The 24,080-nt window shown below is 47.3% G+C and overlaps 1 protein-coding gene across 15 annotated transcripts in view; it reads right to left on the reverse strand.

Moving 5' to 3' along the window:
• Positions 1-2,177: 2,177 nt before the first annotated feature.
• The window catches only part of ITPR1 (inositol 1,4,5-trisphosphate receptor type 1), a 183,626-nt gene continuing 161,723 nt past the window's right edge, over positions 2,178-24,080 (reverse strand). For 6 of the 15 annotated variants that reach the window (XM_056337552.1, XM_056337558.1, XM_056337556.1 and 3 more), the window contains 5 exons: positions 22,487-22,626; positions 20,984-21,149; positions 20,037-20,197; positions 8,526-8,687; positions 2,179-3,545 (listed from right to left, as the gene is read on the reverse strand). In XM_056337552.1, the coding sequence (XP_056193527.1) occupies positions 3,459-3,545; positions 8,526-8,687; positions 20,037-20,197; positions 20,984-21,149; positions 22,487-22,626 (716 nt within the window). In that variant the 3' untranslated portion in view covers positions 2,179-3,458. Of the gene's footprint in view, positions 3,546-8,525; positions 8,688-20,036; positions 20,198-20,983; positions 21,150-22,486; positions 22,627-24,080 lie in introns of all 15 variants that reach the window. The other 9 variants (XM_056337562.1, XM_056337563.1, XM_056337560.1 and 6 more) reach the window with 3 other exon arrangements.

Here is a 24,080-nt window from a genome sequence, read left to right on the forward strand (position 1 = left end):
CATGCCCATACCACTTTTTCTGAAGGTGGGAGCAAACCAAGAGACCCTCCAGCAAGGCTCTAGGGCACTTTCTGTACATACTCACACCCTGCCTATCACCCAGGAATGAGCCACCTTCTCCCACAGCAGCACCCACCTTCTGGGGTGGCCGCTGTCACACCTCATCATCCTCCAGGGGGTCCCGCCTAACCAGCCCCCCTTGCCCTCCCCCCACCGCCGGGTCCTTGGTGCCAGGAGGAGCCGGATCCTGCTGGCCACCGCCACGCACGGGCTGCGCATCGCTCCTTCACCCCATCCACACCTCTGGCTGCGGTCTGAGAGCATTAGTTTTGTTTCTTGAAATTATCTCGATAATTGTAGCTAGTCTACCCAATTAACTGCGCATGCCAAGCTCAACGCTTCTGAAGGATTCCCCATTTCTGATGTTCCTGAGACACGCCACTGCAAAACCTCTTTGCAGAGGTGGACAGTGAGAGCCATGTACCTTATCTTACAGAATCTCCAGAAATGATGCTCAGCCTCCCACATCCTGGCTTTAAGAAGCTAAAGACATAATTATAGATTCTGATGTCAGGTTTGGAAGATTTTTTTCCACTTGAGAGCCCACAAATTGTGAACCGAGCTTTTTGTGATTTCATGAGATATTTAGCTTTTGTGGAAAAGAATACTTGAAACGTGGCGTTTAAACAGACCCCTCACACAGCATTGCCTTGACATCAATGACAAGTTGCCATGAGGTGCCAGCCCTCGGTCCAGCATGGGAAAGCCCTCACCCAGGCATTGCCCTCGCAAGCCGGGGGTCAGAACCGCTGCCACCCAGCAGCAGGTTCTCTCCGTTCCTCGCCTCCGCTGCCACGGCGGGCAGAGGAGTTCAGTGCATCCAGAATGATCCAAGACAGAAAGAAAAATAATAATAATAAAAAAAGTCTTTAAAACCAAACAACACAAGAAAAAGAGTAAAAACATATCATGGTTATGCATGAAACCTTCCACGCCGCCACGGACAAACTGCCCTGCTGCAGTTGGCTGCTGCCATCGGGGCGGTGGCTGCGCTTGAGTCACTGCTGCAGCTGCACCAGCGGGAGGAAAAAACCCATTGCTTTTTGCATCTCCCCCCATCTCCTGGGAAAGGACAACCACATGTGAAAACACCAGATTTTACACAGCTGATTTTCACACGGATCACTGCGCAGACTGGGGTTTGTGCTTTTGCTGAAGTGCCCGGTATTTTTGCCTTTTTAAGGTAAAAATGAAGCACCGCTGCACATTCGCAGGGATGTCCTGCTGCAGCCTCCTCCCTCTCACCTGACTGGCAGCGGCTCCGGGAAGCCTGACAAATTTGTGTGTGTCTGCTTATCCCTGGATGACACGAAGGGAAGGAGTGAGTCAGATACACGTCTCTGCTGCTCAGGAGAAAATGTAATCCCGCTCCTTCATTGCACAACCCTGATGGTGGTCGCATCCGTCCTGTTCTCTCTGCACACACCTTGCTAGGAGCCAGCGGCTGCATGGGGGGAAGAGAGATTTGCCAGGATATGTATGGAAATTATGCGTGATTGAGACAACCTCACCAATAAATCCCTGGCTCCAAGACTGCTGGGCAGGCTGCCCTTCTCCCCCCTCCCCCAGATGCACTCGCTGTGCCGTTTCGTGATGACCCGTGGTAGGCAGACGCACCCTTCTCAGACAGTTGTGTGTGCGCTGAGCAGATTAAAGATGATTAATTGTACCAGGTAGTTCCTGCTACATCTTAATCAAATACACATAATCAGCAACGCTCTGCATACACAATACTTGGAGCTGGAGTGTTTTTTTTTTTTTAAACTCTCAGGCACTCCACGCTGAGGATGGCAAGCCTAAAATATCAGTGGTGAGAGCCTGAGGCACCCAGAACCGGAGGGATCACAGGCGAGGTTCCTGGGGCAGCAGTGCCTCTCGCTGCCCTGAGGAAGGACTCACGCTGATTTTAAAAGACCGACCTCTGCCCCTCCTGCTGCAGCTGGGAACAGCAGCACCCTTACCTGCAAGGCCCCCGCCACTCACTTTTCCAGGGTGCGTGGGAAAGCACCTCAGCAAACACAACGACGCAGCGCCTTGGAGGGGGAGACAAACCACCAGCAGCCTCTGACCGTAGAGTATTTTGCATCATTTATTTAAATACCTATATTTATGCATTTACAAATTTTCATAACTCTGTAGCTTTTTTCCTTTCTTTTTTTTTTTTTTTTTGTAGACAGTATTGCAGAGGAGTTAGCTTTTGTAAAATGAGGTCCATGTATAAAACTATGCAACGGATTGGAGAGGAAAAAAACCAAACCAACAAGTTTCCTTTCATACTCTCTAGAATCAGAAACCAAAGAAAGTGAGTGAATGGAGGGGGAGACAGAGAGGAAGGGGTGGGACAGACCAACCTCAAACCAGTGGCGCTCTCAGAAGCATTACACATGTCAGTGCTCAGCTACAGGCCTAACAGGATAGGTTATATTTCAGTCGGTGCGATGCCTGTTTGCTAAAGCTTTAGCAGGCACAAAGGTCTCTAATGAAAAAATAAAAGGAAAGGATCCTGCACACTGAGAATGCAAAAGCCTGGACAGCCTCGTGATAGGGTTTAGGTGTTGTGGCACAAAATGCCCGTAGGAGACTGCACCAACTCATCAGTAGTGCGTCCTCATCCCAAACTTCATTTTGCATAAAAAGTTCCCTTTAAGAAATCTTCGCATTTAAAAAACCTGGTATCTGAGCTCTTCTAGCCTCAGTACTTTGAAGAAGTCACTTGAAAAATACCTCCTGCTTTCCTCGTTTGGAAGCTTCAAAGTAATGTTTTGTTTAAATCAATACCAATCTAACAGCTCATGTATTCCCAGTGTTATCTCTGGGAGGAAGAGGCAACAGATATGGCATTGCAAGATATTTACACACATGGTACAAAAATGTCCAAGGGTATGAAAAATCACCAGTTACACAATTTTGCAGCAGCCTCATTTACACCTGTAATTTTATACCATTTATTACATTGTACTAACACACCAGATTCAAAGATGTGCACTCCCTTTAGGACATTCAGGAGTTACAAATATATTGTGATTGCATAATTCATATTGCACAATTGTATAAAAACATAAATACTAGCTATTCTATTTCTTTTTTAAATACAAAATACATGTCACATAGTCAAATATTCTTTTCAAGTGCAATTCAGGTGCTCTCTTTAGTCCTTCCAAGGAAAAGGCAATTTTGATAGTTTTGGCACGAAGTTTAACCTCCGTCCCATGCCAACGGTTCTAATTACAATACGTATGCCCAAAACTTTATATAGTAGCAGTCATATACATATAGTATAAAAACAGGTTATTTACAAAATGAACTGAACGTACACAGAAGCAGCCTCAGTGGTCGGATCTGAGCTCTGGGTTAGCATTACTCGTGCTCTTGCGAGAGGGGCAAGTGACCCCCCCGACTTATGCCGGTTGCTGTGGGTTCACATTCATGGGCGGAGGGTGTCCTAGGAGACCGATGCGCTGTTTCTGCTTCCTCTGCTCTGTCATCTGGAAAATTAAAGAGTTTGCTCATTAGGCCTAGACACTTCCCGTGCGTCAGCTCGCTGAAGGACCCGGCGCTGCCTTTTGTGGTTTGCCTTTACTCTGAAACCCGCTTTCTACAAGCAACGCTCCTCCGTCCGGCGTGCCAAGCGCTAATAGATGAGAGAGGCATCTACAGCTCCGTCCCGTGCACTCATCGGGGCCATCCATGACCTCGCTCGTGTGACTGACTACTGTTTTGCAAGAAAAGCGCTCCGGAGAGCCAGGCGGCCAGCGCGAATTAGCGCAGAGAGCAGCTTGTTGAAACCTCCCCCGTTAGAAATTCTTTGTAACCGGTCCAACGTACCAGGCAGACGAGACGCAGCGGGTGGAAAAAAAGGGGCGAGCCCTCAAGTCAGGCTGGGAATACCCTTGCCTTTGCTGGAATAGACTCGAGCGCTCCCGCTCTCATCAGAAGCGAGCCAACATCCCTTCCCATCTGCCAAAAGCCAAGACACAAGGCAGGGATGGGAGGTTAACCGCCTCACTGCCAGACAGCCAAATCCTTGGCAGTACTTCCCAGCAGAGAAACTAACATTCCTCCCAATTAGTGCAATCATGACTTGAAAATGGATCCTAATGTTTTTATTACCAACATTGAAAAACAGTCACAATCCAATTCTCCACTCTATTTTTTTTTTTTTTTCCCCTCCAAACCTGGGGAGGTTTCTGACAACTTGCATAAGCTGACACGCCACGTAAGGAACTACTCTGGCGTGGGCAGAGTCTCCAGCAGCAAACAGCTGGATCACCGCATGGCACTCCCCACGGCTCCCTCTGCGGCCGCATCTCAGCTTCGGAGGAGCCGACACGTGGGATGGCTTGCAGCAGCCGTGCCAAGGAGGATGCCGGGCAGTGCCTTGCCCCTGGGCCACCGAGGCGAGGGGAGCCCAAAACTGCTCCTCGGGCACCTGGGCTCTACTGAGAGCCCCCACACCCTTGGACGACGTGCAAATGTATGGCTGTGCCACTGCATGCGGTCTGTGGTGGCATCAAGACAGCGTGCACAAGCAGCCGTGCTCATGTCCTGCTCCTGCTGCTCCCTTGCTGGGGCTGAGCACGCCCAGCTGTGCTAACTGGGCGGGCCAGCCGGCTCACCAGGGCTTTGCTGGATCACGCAGCAGCACACCCATGTGCTGGAAAACCTGGCCAGCTTGCCCCGTAAAATAATTTCTCATTCAAGCATAAGATAAAAATTTAGAGTATTTTTCTTAAGGAAAATTAACTAAGTTTCCTGCAACAGTTTTCCTGTAGCACCTACATCCACAACGTGATTTTTTCAGTTTTCAGATACTTCATGACAAACGTCAGCCAATCTAATTGCTTGTGGAAGTAACTCCAGGAGAAGGAAGACAGCACGCTCACACATTTGGTTCATTTGTAACACGCACACTTGAATGTGTTTGTTTAACAACTCCAGCGTCAGCGATGGCGAATAGCCTTCCCGACCCTGACACGGCGTACCTGCTGGGGCAGCCGGCCCACGGCCAACCACAGATGCTCATTGTGGGGACAGGAACTGGTCAAAACAGGCTGTTCTGGGCAACCTCCAAAAGCTCCTCCATGTCCCACCGGCCATGCAGCCCTGTGCACCCCCCTGCTGTCACTCAGGCTAGCTGGGTATAATTACAGCTCATTGAGCCACTAAGGAAAGGACCGGAATACGGTGATTCCTCTTGAAACTATAATTAAACTCGACTGCAGCCCAGTGCCTTGCCTGACCCAAGGGGAAGCAGAACCGTTATTTCACCTTTCCAGGAAGATGACCGCAGCCTCCCAGGCACAGGTCACACTCCCCAGCCCTCTGTACCACGCTTCGGGAAGGCTGCTTTCGCAAAAGGCTCGTAAGGCTTCACAGGCAAACAGGAGCAGGAGGAGAGGGGTCTTCCCATTGCTCCCTGGTCACAGATGCACACACAAGCTACTCCTCTGCTGAGCCAGCTGGGACCTCCTTCAACTGTTTGTAAGATGGCCCGCACGCCGGAGATGCAAAGAGGCTTCACTCCAGAAGTGCCCATTCACACCGATTAGCTTCACTGAACAAACTAAAGAGCCACAATTTCACACAGCCAATAAACCAGTTCAGGGGATACATGAATTAAAAATGGAAAGATAAGCAATGACGAGGGACTGTATCAGGTATTTTTCATGCTGTGTAGAAAAAAGGGGTGGTGCACCCTGATGCAGGAGCGTATAGAAGACGTGCCTTTTGAGAAAAGGGAAGAATAAAACAAGCGAGCATAAAGCAGAGAGAGAAATGCAATTGCAGTGTTGATGCTGAACGTTATGAATCCTACACGATGTGTAACTTTGTCTGGAGGGCACAGGACTGCAAGTTGGAGCAACTATAATCTCTATCACATTTACCTGGACAGCGAGTCTCTTGCAAAAGCTTTACAGCTGCAGCGACTGTACACCTGGGCCTAAAAGGCAATAAAAGCTACGCACGACATATTGCAGGGGAGCTGTCAGCCACTGGAATAATGCTGACAGGATTAAAAAATTGAAGCCAAGAGGCCTGAAGTTCATCTGAGTCAAGCTGGACTCTGATAATTGTACGTAGCTGCACAGATGCATGCTGCCTAGTTCCAAAGGTTACGGGTGAGTTGGAGTTAACTCCGGGAACGGGAGCAGGGCACGTGCAAAGCGCACGAGCAGGATGCCGACCCTACACGCACAGATGGACGCGCTGCCTGCCAGCCCGCTCCACTAACAGCTCCAGCAATGCGTCACGCTTATGGCGACGGAGGTCAGGGGTCCCGGCTGCTGTGAGGGGACCGTCCTGAGCGAGAAGCCAACGTCTATTAGAGATGCCTCACACTTTCTGACAGCGGAGGATGGCGCTGGAAAGGACTTCTGGATGATTACATCTAATCCCCTGCTGTTGCAGACAATTATGTTGTAATCTTTTCTGCACAGAATTAAAGCGTTCAAGATTTTAATGGCTCTTGGTGCACTCCTTTGTGAAAGCAGGCACACTGGATTTCAGTTTCGAACAATTACAGTCTCCAGAAACCTAACGAGCTTGAAAAGAAAATGAATGAGAGGTTTTCCCTTTATTTAATTACCAGAAAATAAATACAAATAAAAGTTCCCCGGGTTAGTTCCTTTTCCTGGAGACAGTTCCTGATCAGGAGGAGGGATATACCCGTTTGTCAGATAATTGGAGCATCCTGCAACTTAGGCAGGGCTCTCAATAATGGTACTTAGGGGAATTCCTAAAAGCTATCAAAACATTAATGAAGCTGGTTTCCTCTTTAGCTTTTACAGTCAAATAGCTCTCTAAAAGCTAAATCCTTCATTCTTGTTTTCACAAAGAGCGAGAAGGGGTTTTAGTGCTTGGTCAGCCAAGAGCTGCAAGCTTCAGAAATAAATGCATTCTGGTTCAGAGCTGGCTGTGGCCGATGGAAGGCTCCCGGTGACTGCAGACCACTTTGAGTCAGACCTTTCAACAAGAAGACCTAAGACACATGTTTCAAGATAATTGTTTCCAGGCGAAATAGCAAAACCACTACGCAGCAAGTATTAAAGCACAGACAAAAAGAGCAACTGCCTCTTATCCTCCAGCCTCAAAACCAACAAGAGCAAGGGGGTCTGTGGCACAGACTGAAAATTAATTACATCCAAGAGCAGCAAGGTCTTCTGCCCCCAGTCCTACACGTTAATCCCTTCCTTGTGCTCCGTGGGGTGCTGGGTAAGCGGGGCCAGCTCCATCAGAAATGCAGAGCGTGATCGGAAGGCAGGGAACCGGGATGGCCATCAATATTGGCTTCCAGAGACTCATGTCTCCATGAAGGTGACTGGCTTACGGAGAAACCCGGCCAGCCCCACGCGGAGAGGGGAAGCAGGAATCTGATTAGTATTGGAGAGAGCTGTGCCAACTGCGCCACAATACGCAGATCACATCTGAAGAGATAACAAACCAAATCTGTTGGCCATTTCTGCCCTGGGCAAGTCCATCGATTGCCCCGGGATACCAGCATGTGCAAGTCAGCAATTAATTTTATTCAGTGCCGATATCTATATAAACTTAATTAATTGAACCATCTGGCTCAGGTTATTAATCCATAAAGATAAGGAGCTAGTGGCTTTGCCGCCACAAGCGGCTCCCACCAAGGCAGGCAGCTGCGTTTGCCCTTCTACTTCCAGTTAGGCTGCGATCCAGTTAGGATGCGGACAGCATGAAGCAAAGCCCTCTGCCTCTGTGGCTTTCACAAAGCCATCGCTGGGTCTGGGCTGGGAAGAATCCCCACCATTCCCTCGAGCCTCAGCCAAGCCAAAAGTTAACGCAAGTCCTCAAACTCTTGCTGCAGAAAAAAACACCCACTGCACTGAAAAAAATACGCAGAGGTCTAGCAGTGTTCACATGTTAAGCCACAGCAATATATGCCACAATGCAAAATATTTCTGTGGGGCGTCTGGCTATGTTGCAGTCGCCGAATGATATCTGCATTAGCAGGACACCGATAGCACAGAGGGGACCGGTGCAAGCTAACCACTCAAACATTCCTCCAGTTTCTCAGTGGGTTTTGAGGTCCATGCAGCAGCCCAGCATTTCTATCAGTATCACACCCTCTGACTTACAGGCTTGTGCTAAGGACTTTGGGTTAAAACCCATAACAACAACCACCACCAACAACAATACACAGGCTCCCTGCACCAGCGAGACCGATTTAACTTCAGCTTTGACTTTTTTAATGCGCGTTTTCCCTTTCTGGAGGTGGCCACTTCAGACTACACCAGTTCAGTTAGCACTGCCAGGCAGGTCAGCTGGGGTACAGGGCTTTGGAAGGACATTTTGTTTGCTCACTTCTTTCCTAAACAAGAGCTACGTTAGAAAAGTTCTTCACGGGGTTTGCAGAACCCACGGAGCTGTAAAACACCGCTTAGTACAACAGGCTCGCAGACCTCTGTCCTGCCCGTTGTTCGCAGCCAGCACTCCCTTACCTGGTCCTTAAGCTCTGACAGCTGGCCAGAGAGGTTGGTCACAAGCTTCATGGTGGACTCCAACTTCTCCTGCAAGTTCCTCAGCTCGTTCTGCTCTCCTTCCGAGTCGCTGCTCACAAGCGACATGGCCCGCATCCGAGGGAACCAGTCCAGGTTTCGCTCCTGAGAATAAGACGCGAGTTCACAATTAGCGTTTGCCAAATGGAAACCTGCGCCCCAGTGGCTCCATGCAGACAGATCTTTAATGCCACACGGGGACATTCCTCAGATACACAAGCTCTGTAGTTATTTTCATTTGCATCTTACTGGAGAGTCTGCAAAATTGCCTGCTAGAGGCAATGAGGCACTTCAGACCTAACTACTGAAAATTAAGGCTGCTTACTGTGGGCTCTCCCTTCGCAACAACTCCCTCTCCCCAGCTGTTTCTCCTTCAGATACACTTCAGTGCAATACGTGGACACTGGACATTAAACCAGCACAGATTTCACATCTGGACAAACATTCTCCAGTGCTAGAAATCTGCTGCCACCTTATAGTTTTTTAATTTGTGTTTGTTGATCATTTTCTGCTGATAAAGCTGGTTTGCTATTTTGGTCAGGCAAAATTTGGCTGAGCTTTCTAATGAAAGAAACCACATTCAACCTGGAAATTCTTTCATTGCTGAGATACTCCCTTTTTAATGGAAAAGAAAAAAAGAAAAGAAATATTCATATTCTGACTGCTGGCTCAGGCTAAAATGCGGGACAGATTAAGTTACAACAAATTGCTTATTACAAAATTTTCATTCAGGCATACCAGTGCTCTGATGGTCCATGTTTAAGTTACAGTCAGGAGCTTCAGTGGACATGTGCTCAGTGTCATTGGTATGTACACAGAGGCTCACACATACACTCACGTACACACCAGTGACGTTAAAAATAAAAGCAGGAACGGAATAGAAAGCCACAAAAGAGGAGGAGGGGTGCACACCGCATCTTGACACCTTAAATTTCAACACCTAACTGGTTTCCTATCTAGTCTGGTTCTCCTCCCACGCTGAAGATACTTTCTGAAATGGAAGTTAAACTCGCGCTGGATGAGATAAGGATGTGTGCACTCTCATAGGTGACACTGCAACAACTGGTAGGATTTTTTTTAACAAACCAAATGAAAAGGTAACAGGCTACTGGATTAACAGCATCCCGAACCAAAGACTGATCAACATCACTAATTAACGGTGACCAAAGTTCACCCCGCTTCACAGGCCAGGCTCTTCACTGGGCGCTCTCTCAAACTCACGGCTTATTTTCATGGCGCTGCATGCTCTCTTTGGCTTTTTGCCACTCCCTGCCTAAATCTCTTGAACCTGCTCCCCCCTGCCATGCTCCCTTGTTCCCAGGAGCACCCATCCTGCTTAAATCAGGGCTGTGCACCTCTACAGAGAGTCACAGCTGCGTCCTTTCTGCAATTCAGATGCAATGCCAAGACTCATCATCTTAAATTAGTTGCTTTCTGATCTGCTCGGAGTTTACTATTGCTGAGATTAAAAGGCAGAAAGCAGGCCCTTTCCCATGCAGCGCACCACAGGATTCCCACATGATGCAAAACTGCCAGGAAGGCTTTTTTCTCCTGATCTCTGTTTACAGGGCAGATGGTTTCTGCTAATAAAAAAAAAAATATATGTACAAAAAAAATAAGCCTTTATCAAGACAAGTGCCAAAATATTTTGGACTTTAGGAAATGACAGTCCCACAATTAAGATTTAATAGCAGTAACAGGGAACATTTCACTGTCTTCTTCCAGTCATAGTAAAACCCTCATTAGGGAAGAGGGGTGGGCTCGCCACTTGTGCTCAGGTCCAGTGCCTCCCCAAAAAAGTATTTCCCCTCCCCACCCACCCAGGGAAGACAAACTAAACCAACTGCTAGTCCCTTCCCTGCTCTCCTTCAAGTGAGAGGGCTTCAAGGACAAGGCAAATTAAACTAAAATACAATTTATATCCACAGGTTTGCCTGGACCCTCAGGTCCATGTCCTGAGGCTTCTGGGCAGACACAGAGCCCTGAAGCTCCTGCCCACCTCCTTACCAGCTGCAGAAACAGTCACTTCACTTGCTCCCAAAGAGGCCAGCTTCCCGAGCCCATCCCCAGAGTGCTCCCAGGTCCCATCCTTGGGAAGGATGCAGGGGACAAGGGGAGTGGTACCTAGAAACACCAACCTTTCCCTACCTGCAACATTTTATTAATATCCCAAATGTTTTCTAAGGTTACTCTGCAATATAAGCAAATGCAGTAGCAGCTGCAGAGGCTGCAACTTGATTGTTACAGGCAGGGAAGGTGACGAGCAGCCTCGGATGGCGAGAGCATCGAACCAGCAACCACTACAGCACTGACAGCTTCTTTCATACTCGCTGGTTTTCTGAAAGCCCCAGCCCTTGAAGTCACTTGAGTACGGGAAATCTTGGCTTTCACTTGAAAAAACAACAAAGTGCCTCTCTAGTTCTCATGGCAATGGTCAAAGATGAAAAACAAAAATGCTCCGTGTGAACTCTGCAAGCTGAGAAAGGAGAAGGCTAGGGAAAAGGAGACAAGACTCACGGCCCCCCGGGTGGTCTCCTGAGCTGTGAGGGCAGGGATTCACTTTTGAGCCTGGAACTGGCAACACCCCTGCTAAATCCTGATCCACCTGTGAAAGAGTTAATGGGGGCACCTGGAAACTTTCTGTGCAGAGACCTCGGACCTGGACCTCGGCATCACTTTGCCAAGCCACAGTGTTGGGCTGGCCCCAAGCCATGCTCCCGGTCAGGTTTCACGTGGGTTGTTGGCACGACTCAAACCCAAAGTTCAGCTGGAAGCATGCAGCTGCCCCCCTGCAAGAAATAAGGGGATGTGCCCCTAAACAGCCTGGGCAAACACCTCGAGGTGAGGAGCCGTGGGGACAGACGTGCAGCTAAAACTGCTTTGAGGCAGGTACAAGATGCACTGTGCTGGCTGAGCTATGGTGAGTGCTGGGACTCTCCGGAGAGGGCAGCAGGGATGCTGCCAGCACACAGTGGCACACCTCTTCCTCCTCTGCACACACATTATTTTGCAACCCCTTTGCATGGGAAACCTTCAGCCTGTTCCTGCAAACGCCACCGGCACCGCAGAGAGAAGCTGGAAAGCCTGGATGTGACCAGCTTGCTGAAATGCAGATTTCTGCCACAACAACTGCCCTTGCCCATGCTGTGTGTGTGTGTGTTTTCTTTTCAATAAATAAATAATGATGCCTCAAGCAGAGATGGTGAAAACGGAAATAAGCAGGAATGCAGAAAGGTCAGTCGCTGCTGAGCCCGCTGGGCTGGTGTGCAGCACCAGCCCGGCTCCCAGCCCCGCGCCTGCCAGCAGCGCTGCTCTGCAGAGCGCCTCTATTCAAGGGTGAATAAAAGATTTATATCTTGATGATCTAGTTTCTGCTGAACTTTAGCTGAACACCGGGCTGCCTTTAAAGACACAGCCTTCCATCTTTCACTGGGGTTTCAATAGTTTTCGAGAGGCACTAAGTGAGCCGCAAAGGGAAAGGGTCCCGCCTGGATCCCTTTTTCCCTGCCTGTCCCTGGTCCCGCCGCGCGCCCTGCTCGGCTGCTGGCACCTCGCATGCCAATGCAGTTATGTGCTGTCTGCTGTGGTCCTCCTGCCAGCGCAGGCACCGGGATCCTGGTGTGCAGTCAGCTCCCTCTTCCCGTCACAGTCGCAGCTTCCTCTGCTTCAACAGACGAACTGACTAAAGCCACTGACGGATGCTGGCTAACCACAAGTGCTGGGTTTCGGGTTAGCTCTTTTCTAGGTAAAGTTGGAAAAGTCCCTCTTGTAAAGTAAATATCATTAAATCTCAGACATGGGGGCGACGCTGACCATCCACGACTGGAAATTTGAAGAAGAGGAAGCAGCGCTGCATGATGCAGATGCAATTCATTCTGAGAAGCACCCGCTCCTCCCTGCTTCTGCCGAAGAGTTTATTCTAAGAAAAGTTTCTGAGGCAACCTCGGCGCGAGCCGTGCCAAGAGGTGCATTAGCCCCCGCTCCTCACGCAGGAGCCGGCTGCTAATGGCAGGGACCGGGGCTTGTCCTCACCTACGGCCGGCCCAAGGAAGTCACCGCTTCTCTGCTGGGTCTCCCTTTATTCAGCTGCCCCTGGCCTAATACCCACGGGGTGCTGAAGGGCTAACCCAGCACTCACCACAATAAACCCCTACAGCCTGCTGTCGGAAGGCTGCCCAACAACCATCATTTAGCAGGGGAAGGCGGTGGCCGCGAATTTCAGTTTCTGTCACGTGTCGTTAAAAATCATACCCATACAGCTGATAAACAGCTTTGTGAAGCGCTTTGAAAATTAGGGTTTTTTGTTTGTTTGTGGTGAGATGAAACTCCTCTTGGCTCCTTCTTTTGCTTCCTGGAAAAAGCCCCACGTCAGGTTCTCCCTCTCCTGCCAAGGACTCACCACCACTTCTTCCACACAAACAGCACCGGACCGTGCCCCCGCTCCACGCTAAGATTATTTTCAATTCCTCATGTGCACCACTGTCTTTAAACAGGAGGCTGCTGAGATAAGGTTAATGGTATAAAAACCTCCTTTTTCACTGTTGCCACAGACAAAATACCCAAGTGGCTTTTACACTAGTGCAGAGCAGGGAACCTGGGAGACAGACACCATTTCCGGAGGTGGAAGATGACCGTGTCCCTGTATGGAATGATCCCCCCTGTACACCCCTGTGATGCTGTGGGTGGCTTGTACAAAGCCAGCGTTTTGTTTACCAGCAGTGAAGTTACCCCGCCAAGCACCACGCAGCTCAGTGTGACCAAGGCAGATGGCCCTGGTGGGAATCCCTGCAGGCCATCCCCCTACCCCTGCAGAAGGGACAGTGCCACCTCTATGCAGCAACCTACTTCGGGCTGTTTGGACCCACATTTTAAGTGGGATGCGTTAAACCACGCTCAGCTGGGCAGGACAAAACAATTAAGCATGCAAAGGCTGAACAAAGAGCTGCCGGTGGCCATGGCTGCAGTCACCCACCTCCTCTTGTGCAATGCACCCGGCGTGGCCGGGGCAGCCTGTGGACCACCCCCCGCGGCATGGGGTCACGGGCACTGCCAGGCTGGAGGCGGCACCGATGACTCAGGGGATGGCCACCGCGCCCCAGCCCCGGGCCACCTCCTCGGCACACACAGCCACACAGGGCTTTTTTGTCCTGGTCAGAGTTGCAGACCGAGCAGTTTATTTTCCCCAGTGTCACCCTCGGTGGTTTCCAGCTGGAAGCCTTCCCCCTCTCTCCCAGACCCCAGCAGCGAGGACGCGGCACCCAGCCTGCAGGCTGCTTTGGGATCCACCCGCACCCCAACACGTTGTGCAAACAAACCCTTCCACCAACATTACTCCTGTTTCCATCGACCCCAGGCCTTTTTTCTGTATGCGCTCAGCCAAAGTGACACCTTTGGACTCATCAGTGAGGACGCTAGCCTGATATTCCCAGCACAGATGCCTGCCCAGGTGGATTCTATCAGGGAAAACCAAGAACTCGGCCGTGTAAGGTTAATACCAGCAACAGGAGGGTGGTTCTGCCGCAGCACGCTGCAGGGCACACCAGCTTGCACAGCTCCGGAGGGCAGAGCACACCAACGCTGCATGGGAAAGGGGAGGTTGGCCAACCATTTCTCCCCGTGCAGTTTCTGGCTTGCACCTTAACGCCGATTTCAAGGGTGGAACGGGTTGCTTCCCTATCTAAATGCAAAACTCAGGACCCGTGCCTATGACACAGTGTTTCCAGCCGCCAAGGGCCTTCTGCCAAAAACACCTCTTGGCTCTTCTATCCCTCTGCTATTATTTATTGTTTAACCCTGTAATTATATTGGCTAATTCCAGTAAGGTATCTCAAGATGCAGCTTCTTGGGAAGATACCACTAAATTAAGCGCTATCGGCTCCCGGTTCAGATCCTGACCTCAGTCGTCCTCCCGGCTGGCACCCAGCGTCACTGCGACTGGGAACCCTGAACCCCCAGTTCCTCGTCTATAACCAAGCCACTGCGTGCAAGCTATTTGTACAGGCTGCTCCCTTCTGCGTCTGCAATTGTTTCCGTAACTATTGATCCGACAAATCTTTCAGAGTCGATTTTGCCCCAAAGTACATAATTTTCAGGCACAAATTACAAATGAAAATACATGTGAAATGAAATACACAAAAATATGTAAAAAAAGGTTTCTAATGCTTTCTCAGACTGTAATTTCAGCTGTACACGTCTTTCACCAGTGCTGGAATCATTAAGCCCCCTTTAAATTGCTTTGGGTTTGAAGTATCATGGTCTGCCACTTGTCATTCCCATGTGCTGCAGTTCTAACCCAGCCCTGGCCATCTCCCACCAAACTATATTTGATGCAGAGCCCGGAGACACAGTAACCCTTCAAAGTCACCGTCACCTGAGCCTTGTGCGGGCTGTGAATCACACACCCCCGCTGAGTTTCAGAGCACAGCGACAATCGTGGCTGCGTGTTCGGCTCCTCAGGAGAGGTTTCAAGTTGAACTTGCACTTCTGTGAGAGTGTAATTTTAACAGCCTGGCACTGATGATACCTTGCCTTCGCCTACTAGGAGGCTACGTCTTGGCAGAAGTTACAGGCTACGCTGGACACACAAAACAGTAACAAGAAATACTTTCCAATTACACTATAGCAGATAGCTCAAGACAAAAAGAAAAAAGCCCAATGATATATTTAATTCTCCGATTTTGTACATAGCGTTAACTAGGGTGCAAGAGGAAATCTTTAGCCTTCATTTCCATTCCAAATTCTTTTAAGGATATCTGCACCATCACTCCTATTTATAAATGGTTCATTTAAAATGCCAACACAATCCAGTTGAAGGCTCAAGACTCAGTGCTCTCGATCTGGACATGGGAGCATGGGCAATCCCTTACACCTCTCTGCCTCGCTTTTGTAATAAAGGTTAATGACACGTATCCTGCTTGGTGCAACAGTAGATTAAAAATCTGTGGAAACTGCAAGAGGTAATTAGGAAGGTTTGTGCTAAAAACTTTCCCAAACAAGCTTTTATTTTTTAATACGCACATGTGCGAGCACACAAAGACTCAGAGCCATGTGACTCTCCCCCACGCCGATCGGACACCGATGACAAGCTGTACATGCAGATCCCCAGGTCAGGGTGTGCGTAGTTGCACATGCAAGTACGCGTCTGTGCAAGTGACAGCGCACTGCAGCTGCATGCACAACAGCTTATGAATGTGCACAAAAGCGAAGCGTGTATGTGGTTTTCTACGTATGTATTGAGCTTCAGACTAAGCATTTTTACGTATTATAAATGCCTGCAAACAGCTGTGCATAGCAGACCTTTGCCAAGACTCAAGTGACAGCTGTACTGATGGGGCTGCTGCTAAGGAGGCTGCCGCAGTAACTGCAGGCAAATGCAGAAAACTTAAGAAGAAATTCTCAAGACAGGGTGGGTAGATAAGAAATTTAAATGAACTAATCTGCAGGGAGTTGCACCGAGTTCACATTAGTCATTTGGGTGTGGATGTCAATGTCTGGCCAACACGATAAGTGGGTCCCCCCACCTCCTACACACATGGTATTATTCAGACATCACCTGATCTTCCCTGGTGACTACAAAGCCACACAGCAGCTGAACCTTACGCCTTTGTTCCTGGGAAAGGCAGGAGGCACCAGACTACCAGCTCTGCAGCACCATTAGCATACTTCCCAGATAAACACTTTTCAAAACGCATTGATCCATCTTGAAGCCTGACTATCTTAAGTGCACATCTGCAGTGATTTAGCCAGATGAGCAGAAGTTAGGTCATCAGGAGGGTTTCATAAACACCAAGAATTAAAGACCATTGCTATTACCGCTAGATGTTTTCTCACATCCTACAGTACCACCTGTGATGTTAAATAGATACTAGGAGGCAGCTCAAGAATGCCTTTGGAAGGGGAGCTGCTTCATGCTAAGCTTCCGTTGTCTGTCACCTCCCAAGATCCATGAGGTTACCAGCCTCGCCAGTGCTGGTAAGGACTTCAGGACAGCGGGTGAGTCACCGCAGCAGCCCGGCTGTGGAGTGAGCTCAGCTTCTACATCAAACAGAACCAGCACTCCCATTCCTCCCCTCGCACTGCTCTAGCAATTCCCAGCAAAGATTCTTAAGATAGCCCAAGTTTTACGTCACATATGGTAGCAGGCACGCTCACCTTACTGACAGGAGCATTACCCCTATTTACAGGGGGAAAAGCTGGCGATGACTTCCAGGACTCCTATCAGGAGCCGGGACGTGTAGCTACAAGACCACTGCCTGACAAGCCCTGGCTTCCCCGCCGCAGCACACGGGGAGCGTGAACACAGCCCGGCGGGGATCACAGGCACAGCAGACCCACGCTCCTGTCCGAAAAACGTCATGGAAGTTATCGTTACAAATCAGTGCGAACAGCACGGTGGATTAGATTTTATTCTGTCAGATCACTGGGGGTTTTTAATTCTTATTTTGATCAGGCTTACAGTGCTCAAAATACTTCTAAGCCCTAAACTCTGTTTCCAGGCTTAACTGTTGACTTCTTTCTGCATGCTGTGTTTCAGCTTAATGAGCTTCTATCCACGATGAGATACAAAATTCACTAAAGAAATGTAGTTAATCATTGATTTTCAAGGCTACAATTTCTTTTTATGCCGGGTCAGATTCCTGCAGCGTACAAGATGAATTTATGGGCAAGATTCAGCTCTGCCATCCCCAGTACAGTGGATATCCTCAAAATTGCCTTTCTACACACATTATTTTTAGACAAGAAAACATGAAAATTCAAGATCACTCTTAAAGCTTCTGAATATTCACTAACCAGCATAAGTGAAATTGTCCAGGATTCTTTTGATACCACAGTGCTTAAAAATATCTTTAAAGCGCTGTTACAAGCCACACTGGATGCAACTCACACACTGATGGTGGATATAATTTTAGTGTCCTCAATTTTTTATTTGTTCTTTTTTATTGGGTTTTTTTTTTAATGTTTTGTGGTGTTGGAACAACCCACAAATACTAAACGGCAGAGGGAATTTTTTGGAAAAAAAAAAAAAAAAGGCAGAAATCCAAGAGTTTTCTAAAGATACTCTGTTGGGAGTCAGAGCAAAGGTGAAGTGTATTTGAGGTGTATTCTGTCACCACACTATGATGGGGAGCACATTATGCTTCCTACCCTCAACTACTAAAAATGGATATAAATTGCAGTTGAACAATGGTACCACATGAACAGCCCATGGAAAAGAGATGCCCCATCTTCGTCATTATCAAAGATGTTAGACTGCCACCTTCAGTCTGAAAATGTGGGGAGAAAATCCCTTTTCAATCTAACCATGCCATAAGTAGGCTTCCCAGGAGAACCTGGTAGCTGCAGACATGAAGCAACCACAGGTTCCCATCCACCCTCTGTACAAATACGAAATAAACCATCACCTCCAGCGGGTCAGTCTCAATCTTTGGAACCACTGACATATTTAAGGCTTTCCTTTTGACCATCCTTCTAGGTTCATGGGATGAGACAGAAAGCTGGAATAAAAGATGGACCATGCCCCAGGTTACTCCTAGATACATCTTCGGCAGAAAAAAAGGATTTTCTGACTCTTACATGAGTATTTAAAACAGGTCTGGTAGAGAAATATATTCATCATGTTTTGCACTCAGATTTTCTAGGGCAGAGAAGAATGTTTTTAATGTTAAGGGATGATGGAAAGAAATCGCTTCCGATTTCCAGAGTAAGCGTTGCCAGATCAGTCCTAAGGAATACGTCAACTGCAACACGCTGCTGGGAGCCATGGTGCCAGGGCAGCAGCAGCCGGAGCTGCCCCAGTCACGCCTGTGCCAGCTTGTGGCAGACCACTGGTGTGCAAAGCAAATTTACTTCCTATTCCACGGCTCATACGGCTGCACCACGCTTTCAAAAGCATTGCAGCGAGACCCTGCTGTTAGTTCTCAATTTAAAACTGGCTCATGAAATGCAAAAAACCACCAACTACAAGACATACTCCAAGCTTCTACCTAGAGCATATAGTTATATAAAATCGCATCTGCATGAGACACTCGGTCTCTGCATAATTTATCCATATTCCCATTCAACACATAGTAATTAGCTCTTGCTGACACCTCTATGAATGGTAATTCTGATGAAAGTTCTCCAGGTTTTGTGTTTATTGGTTCATTGCAAACATTCCGTGACTAGTTTTTTTGTTCTTATCTAATTTGAACTGTTAAACTGAAATAATAATTCGGTAATAAATTGTTCGTTAATTGATATTTTTTTTTAAAAGCTAATTTTAACACAACACAACATGGCCTTTTACAAGGAGAAACATTTTAAAGAGTACAGTGCTTTCCCCCAAAGTAATGCTTGCTGCTGTGGGATAAATAAAGGGAGCAATATAATCAGTCAGACTAGAAAGCAGCAGTGATGTACTTAAGTTATCTCACTGTGCTAATCCTCTATCAGGTGACTGCTCACAAGATTTCTTTAAGCCCTCATTACAGAGGCAGAAATCCAGAACTAGAACATACACTGTAGTGACCCCAAAGTAACTTGTTTAACCTCTAAGAGATCTTGGTGCGATTTACACGCTGACTGGGCCATGACAAATTGCCCGCTTAAAGGAAGGTTGTACCTCTGCAGCACAAGAAGCCACAGACAAGTGAGAAACGTATTCTGCTATTTATCTGTCTGAAGGCAAATAAAGAAATAACTAACTGAAATGTTATAAACCAGAAACAGCTTTTGCTAACCACCCAGAAGACACACAAATTACTAATTGGGGTTTGGGATCTAATTCCAGGAGCTCTGAGCCTGCAGCTGGGCAGAGATGAGGCTGTTAATTCTCTCATTAAGAGGCCTTGCAATTGAGCAGATATCAATTTTAGTTTTTTCCAATAATAAGCTAAAATTGTGAGAAAACAAATCCTACAAGTGAGTTGAAGATATTTATACTGGAACAGGTTATAACCTGTTTGTTACACTTCAGACACTTCCACCAGCTTGAAAATAGTCCCTTAAACATCAGCTTTCAAAACGGAATAGCTTCTCTTCACCTGATTTAAACCCAGGGAGCCTACCACCTAGCCATCAGCGCTCACCGCCACCTACTCCAGCGTACACGGTGAGTGGTTCAGAGGCTGAGAAGCTGCAGGTACGCAGATGCAGATCGCCGTGTGACTGCAGTGCTGCAGCACATCAGCTCCCACGAGTGCCCCTGCCTGCACCACCCGTGCGCAGCACGCTGCACTGTGCTGCCATCAACACAATGTCTTTTATCGAGTTGCCTTGCCAAGTCCATCTTAAGTATATTATCTTTAGAAGATGCTTCTAAAAGGAAGCACATCGGATTAAGGTTATTGCTATAGAAAAAAAAGTCTTACTCCAAGTTTTTGCTTGCAAAATAAATACAATAGAGTACTATATTTACCGATTAGTGGTCTAATCTAGAAGGGGGGTATGCGGGGGGAAGTAAAACTCTGCACTCACCTTGATCATTTCTGCCACGTAACTTTCTGGTCCTGTATATTCTGTTGAATCTTTTACTTTCACTAACACAATAAAGCACAAATAATGCCACATATTGTGCTCTTCTTTAATGTGCTCTTCAAATGTAACTGTCTTGTTATCAAACTTATCTCTTTCCAAACCTACAAGAATGACAAATGTATAACCTTTAGTATTTACAAACGGGAACTAAGCAGATGAGCTCTAAGAACAAAACCTGTTTCTGCAGTCTGCTGTGGTTCTTAACAGCTGCAATCATTCTTAAATGAACGCTGGATAACAGGGATAAACTCCCTAACAAATGCCCCCAAGGTAGTCAGAAGAGGAAAGAAGGCATAGCAAGTACTGCTCATGCTTATTACATGTAACAGAAAACTTCTGGTTAAAAAAAGGTAGCTACCTTGTATGCAATCAGTTTGTCAGATTTCATAACGCATCTCCTATTTTTAGGCAAAATGATACCAAAAGCAACATTTGCTTTGCCGCAAATTTCCCAAAGGTTACTTCTGTCAGTCTGTACGTTACACAACTTCTGCGTGGCCATGTCACTTAACTGCACCGGCCTCGAAGACTCGGCAGCGTAATTCCCCATCTACTGATGGGAAAAACTTTCACAGGCACTACTCAGCACTCCGCACCCTTGGAAAAAAACCAACTGTTTATAAAAATCTCTCCCTTTCCAATAGGAAACTATTCATTGAAGCACAGGAGAAACAGAACCCAAAGGTTCAAGGAAAAACAGCACGCTGAGCACGCATTCCCCATCTCCTCCTGCTGCCAAGCTCCTCTGCACATGGTACCCAAGAATATCAACCAGCTGAGGAACGCAAGGTAGGAACAGTCAGTAATTCAAGACTCCTGTTTCCTGCGAGTCTGCAGCTATCTCTGACAGAGTAACCCCTTTGTCTTCACTATATTTCTGCACTTACCACAAATAAAGCAAGTAGTTTTTAAAATTTCTTCTTTCTTCTGTTTTTCACTCCTTAAATCAGCAAAAGTGTCAATGATCACACCAAAAATCAGGTTAAGGACAATAATGATGACCATGAAGAAGAATAACAGATCGTATATCACTCTAGCAGCAAAGAGAGGTTCCTGCAAGATACATATTTTAATTATTAACAACCCAAACACATGCAACTTCCAACCCTTAACATGCCTTTCTCAGTTCAGCAAGAGTATGCTGCCCCCCAAACCCTCCCAGTCTCCATTTCTCATGCCCTCAGGCGATAACTTACGACTGAAAACATTAAGTGAAACTAAAATGCAAGATTACTGAAAGAGAAGCCGAATTAGCCAGTTACCAGCATGCCCCCTCTCCAGAGCCCCTCTTTCTGCTTACTGTGGCCAAGTCTGTCCTTTTCTCTGTCACACACACTGACATTTGTTCCCTCCTCACCCCTGCCCTGCAAGCCCATCCAGACTATATCCTTACACTAACCTGCCTAGATATCAATATAGTATCAGTGTTAACCATACAGCCTTTTAGTGGAATTTAATAGTAGCCATTTCATTTATGCTAACAACCGTGTATGTGGACATCAAGCTGGGCTCCCCAGCACCCGTTACGTATCTATTGCAGCCCCGAACACCCAGATGCTCAACCCTTGTTCTCAGAAACATCCTGCCAGTCGGGTGCCAAGCGTTCATTAAGAATTACATAATTTCTAAACCATTGTAAGCTGAAAATAAGGCTAAATATTAGAAAACACTTTGAAATTGCAGACAATACAGAAAAGCATTCACTCTGAGCGCGACTGGTCCTTCGGCCCCTAAGGGCTGTGGAGGGTGACAGCCTGAGACTCAGACAGGCACAAACAGCCAAAGCAGCAGCTACGTGGGCAGCTTTGAGTATTGTGAAAAATTCCTGCTGCTTTGACCAGTCCTTGCTCTCTGATGGTGGCTCCAAACACCATCCTTCTCCACTGCCCACAGTCCCGGCTCCAACCCATCTTGGTCCCTGTCCTCTCATCCATTCCCTGTTTTACAGATCTTGCCTTTCCCTGGGGATGCTCCCCACAGAAATCACTCCCCTACAATGGGATCAGCTGCCACGGCAAGCTGCCACGAAATTTTCATTCTGCTACTCATGCTACTCTTTCACTAGCTTGTACTTATTTCTTCAGATCCTGAACTCCCGAAGCAGGGGCTGTTGGCTGCCCCGTTTCTGTTCTTTTGGGCCCCGTTCGAGACAGCCCTCAAGCTAAAAGCACCCTAAAAAAAAGGATGGGCAGAAGCTTCTTTGAACTGGCTGTTCTTTAATCTGATAGTACAGAGATTTAACTGTCCCGCACAGAGAAAGAGGGGTCCCTTCCAGTCACGGTGTATCCTACATCTGTTTCAAGGGAGTGTGTACACATGCTCCCCAGCAGAACTAGATCCCCAGCCCTACATGGTTATCACTCTTCCGCCCCCCTTCAGTGATAATTTACCTCTTTGGATGGTTTCCTGAGCACATCACCTACTCCACCCCCACTCCTGAGCCCATGACTCAGTACAGTAACAATGCACATCAGTAACGTCTCGCACGTATGCTCTTTATTCTCTTCCTCCATTTCTTCAGCAATCAGTTCTGTTAACACAGCAAGCGAAGACATGTTTCAAAGGCAAGAAGACCAGTTTTAAATAATTCTCTCCATTCTCTGTTGGTTATGCTCACTCTTCGCTTTGCAAAAACTGCCAGCTTTCCAGCCAGCGCTACAAACCTCCTCGGCTCTTGCAAGAGCCGACCAGCGAAGCCGGTCTCTGCTCCGGCTCCAGCCTGCCCTCCTCTCCCCACCAGCACGGTTCCCTCTTGTGCTTCAACTGCTGTCTTTGACTTGGTTAAATCTCTCTTTCCATTTCTGTTCGCATGCATCGCTCAGATCACCAGATGCCTGTTTATACAGAATCATAGCTTTTTGACAGCTCAGAGGACAAAGTGTTGCCTCTTACACTCTCCCTTGGTGCCTAACAGATTGCACAGCCTTTGGGCTGCACTCAAAATGGCAACTTCGACTTGTATTTTTCAAATGGCTAAAATATCACTGCTTATGGAAACGGCATTTTACTAAAAAAGTAACACACTTTTTTTGACCCTCTCTTCGTTTGGCTGAAGCCTCCAACTTCACTGTTTCAGTTGCAGAACTGCTAGAATTAATTACCTAATCTTATATACTCTCCCAGTACCCATTAAAAGCCTCATGACTTTTATTTCATCATAAAAATGCTCATGAGCAGATCCCACCTTCCCACAGACAGCCTCAGAAACCCCAAATCCCCATGCAATCCAGAAATAGCCAAAGCCCAAGATGGTAGAGAAATGGCCGAGGATTTGGGCATCATTAATATCCCTGGCCATGTAAGACCCTGATATCAGGTTGACTATTTACAATATAAAACCTTCTCTCAAGTTTTCCCTTCCGCAGCCAGAGTGTATAAAGACAAAGCAGCACGCTCCTCCTAGAGCTGAATAAACCAGCTATTCTTGTATCAATGCTGAATCTTAGATTATCAAAGAGGACACTTAAGCAAAACCGAACCATCCATCTCCTCTTGCGAGCAGGGGCTGGTGGCCATTAATGACCTTTGAGACGTTTGACCATGTAAGAGCTCTGCTTCTAAGAGAAATAGTGTGGTTCTGTCTGGCTCTCACAGCCAACATCATAAATCTCTTGAGAATTACATTTTCTAAAAAATAAAACTGAAATACTTCAATACCCAATCTGAGGCTGGTGATTATGCTACAAGTAGTATCTCACATGCACTTTTTTGATCTCAAAACCCCCCGAACCTACCCTGTCTGCTTTAATCCATTGAGCACTTCCTGCCATGATATTAAAAACAATTTTCCTGGTTAGCTAGATAGAATAATGCTGACAATAAACAATGTTCTGCTCCATATTTCACAGGGTATTATCCTCTGAGATCACACTTAATAGCCTAATGTTTTAAAATAATAAACTTTGCAAGAGGTAAACTGCATCACTTCCTTCTCAAATTGATGCAGAACATTAAAAGAGTATGACAGTGTTTTAACAAAGTATG

This window comes from Falco biarmicus, chromosome 4, assembly GCF_023638135.1.
Source record: "Falco biarmicus isolate bFalBia1 chromosome 4, bFalBia1.pri, whole genome shotgun sequence".
In the NCBI taxonomy this organism is placed as follows: Eukaryota; Metazoa; Chordata; class Aves; order Falconiformes; family Falconidae; genus Falco; species Falco biarmicus.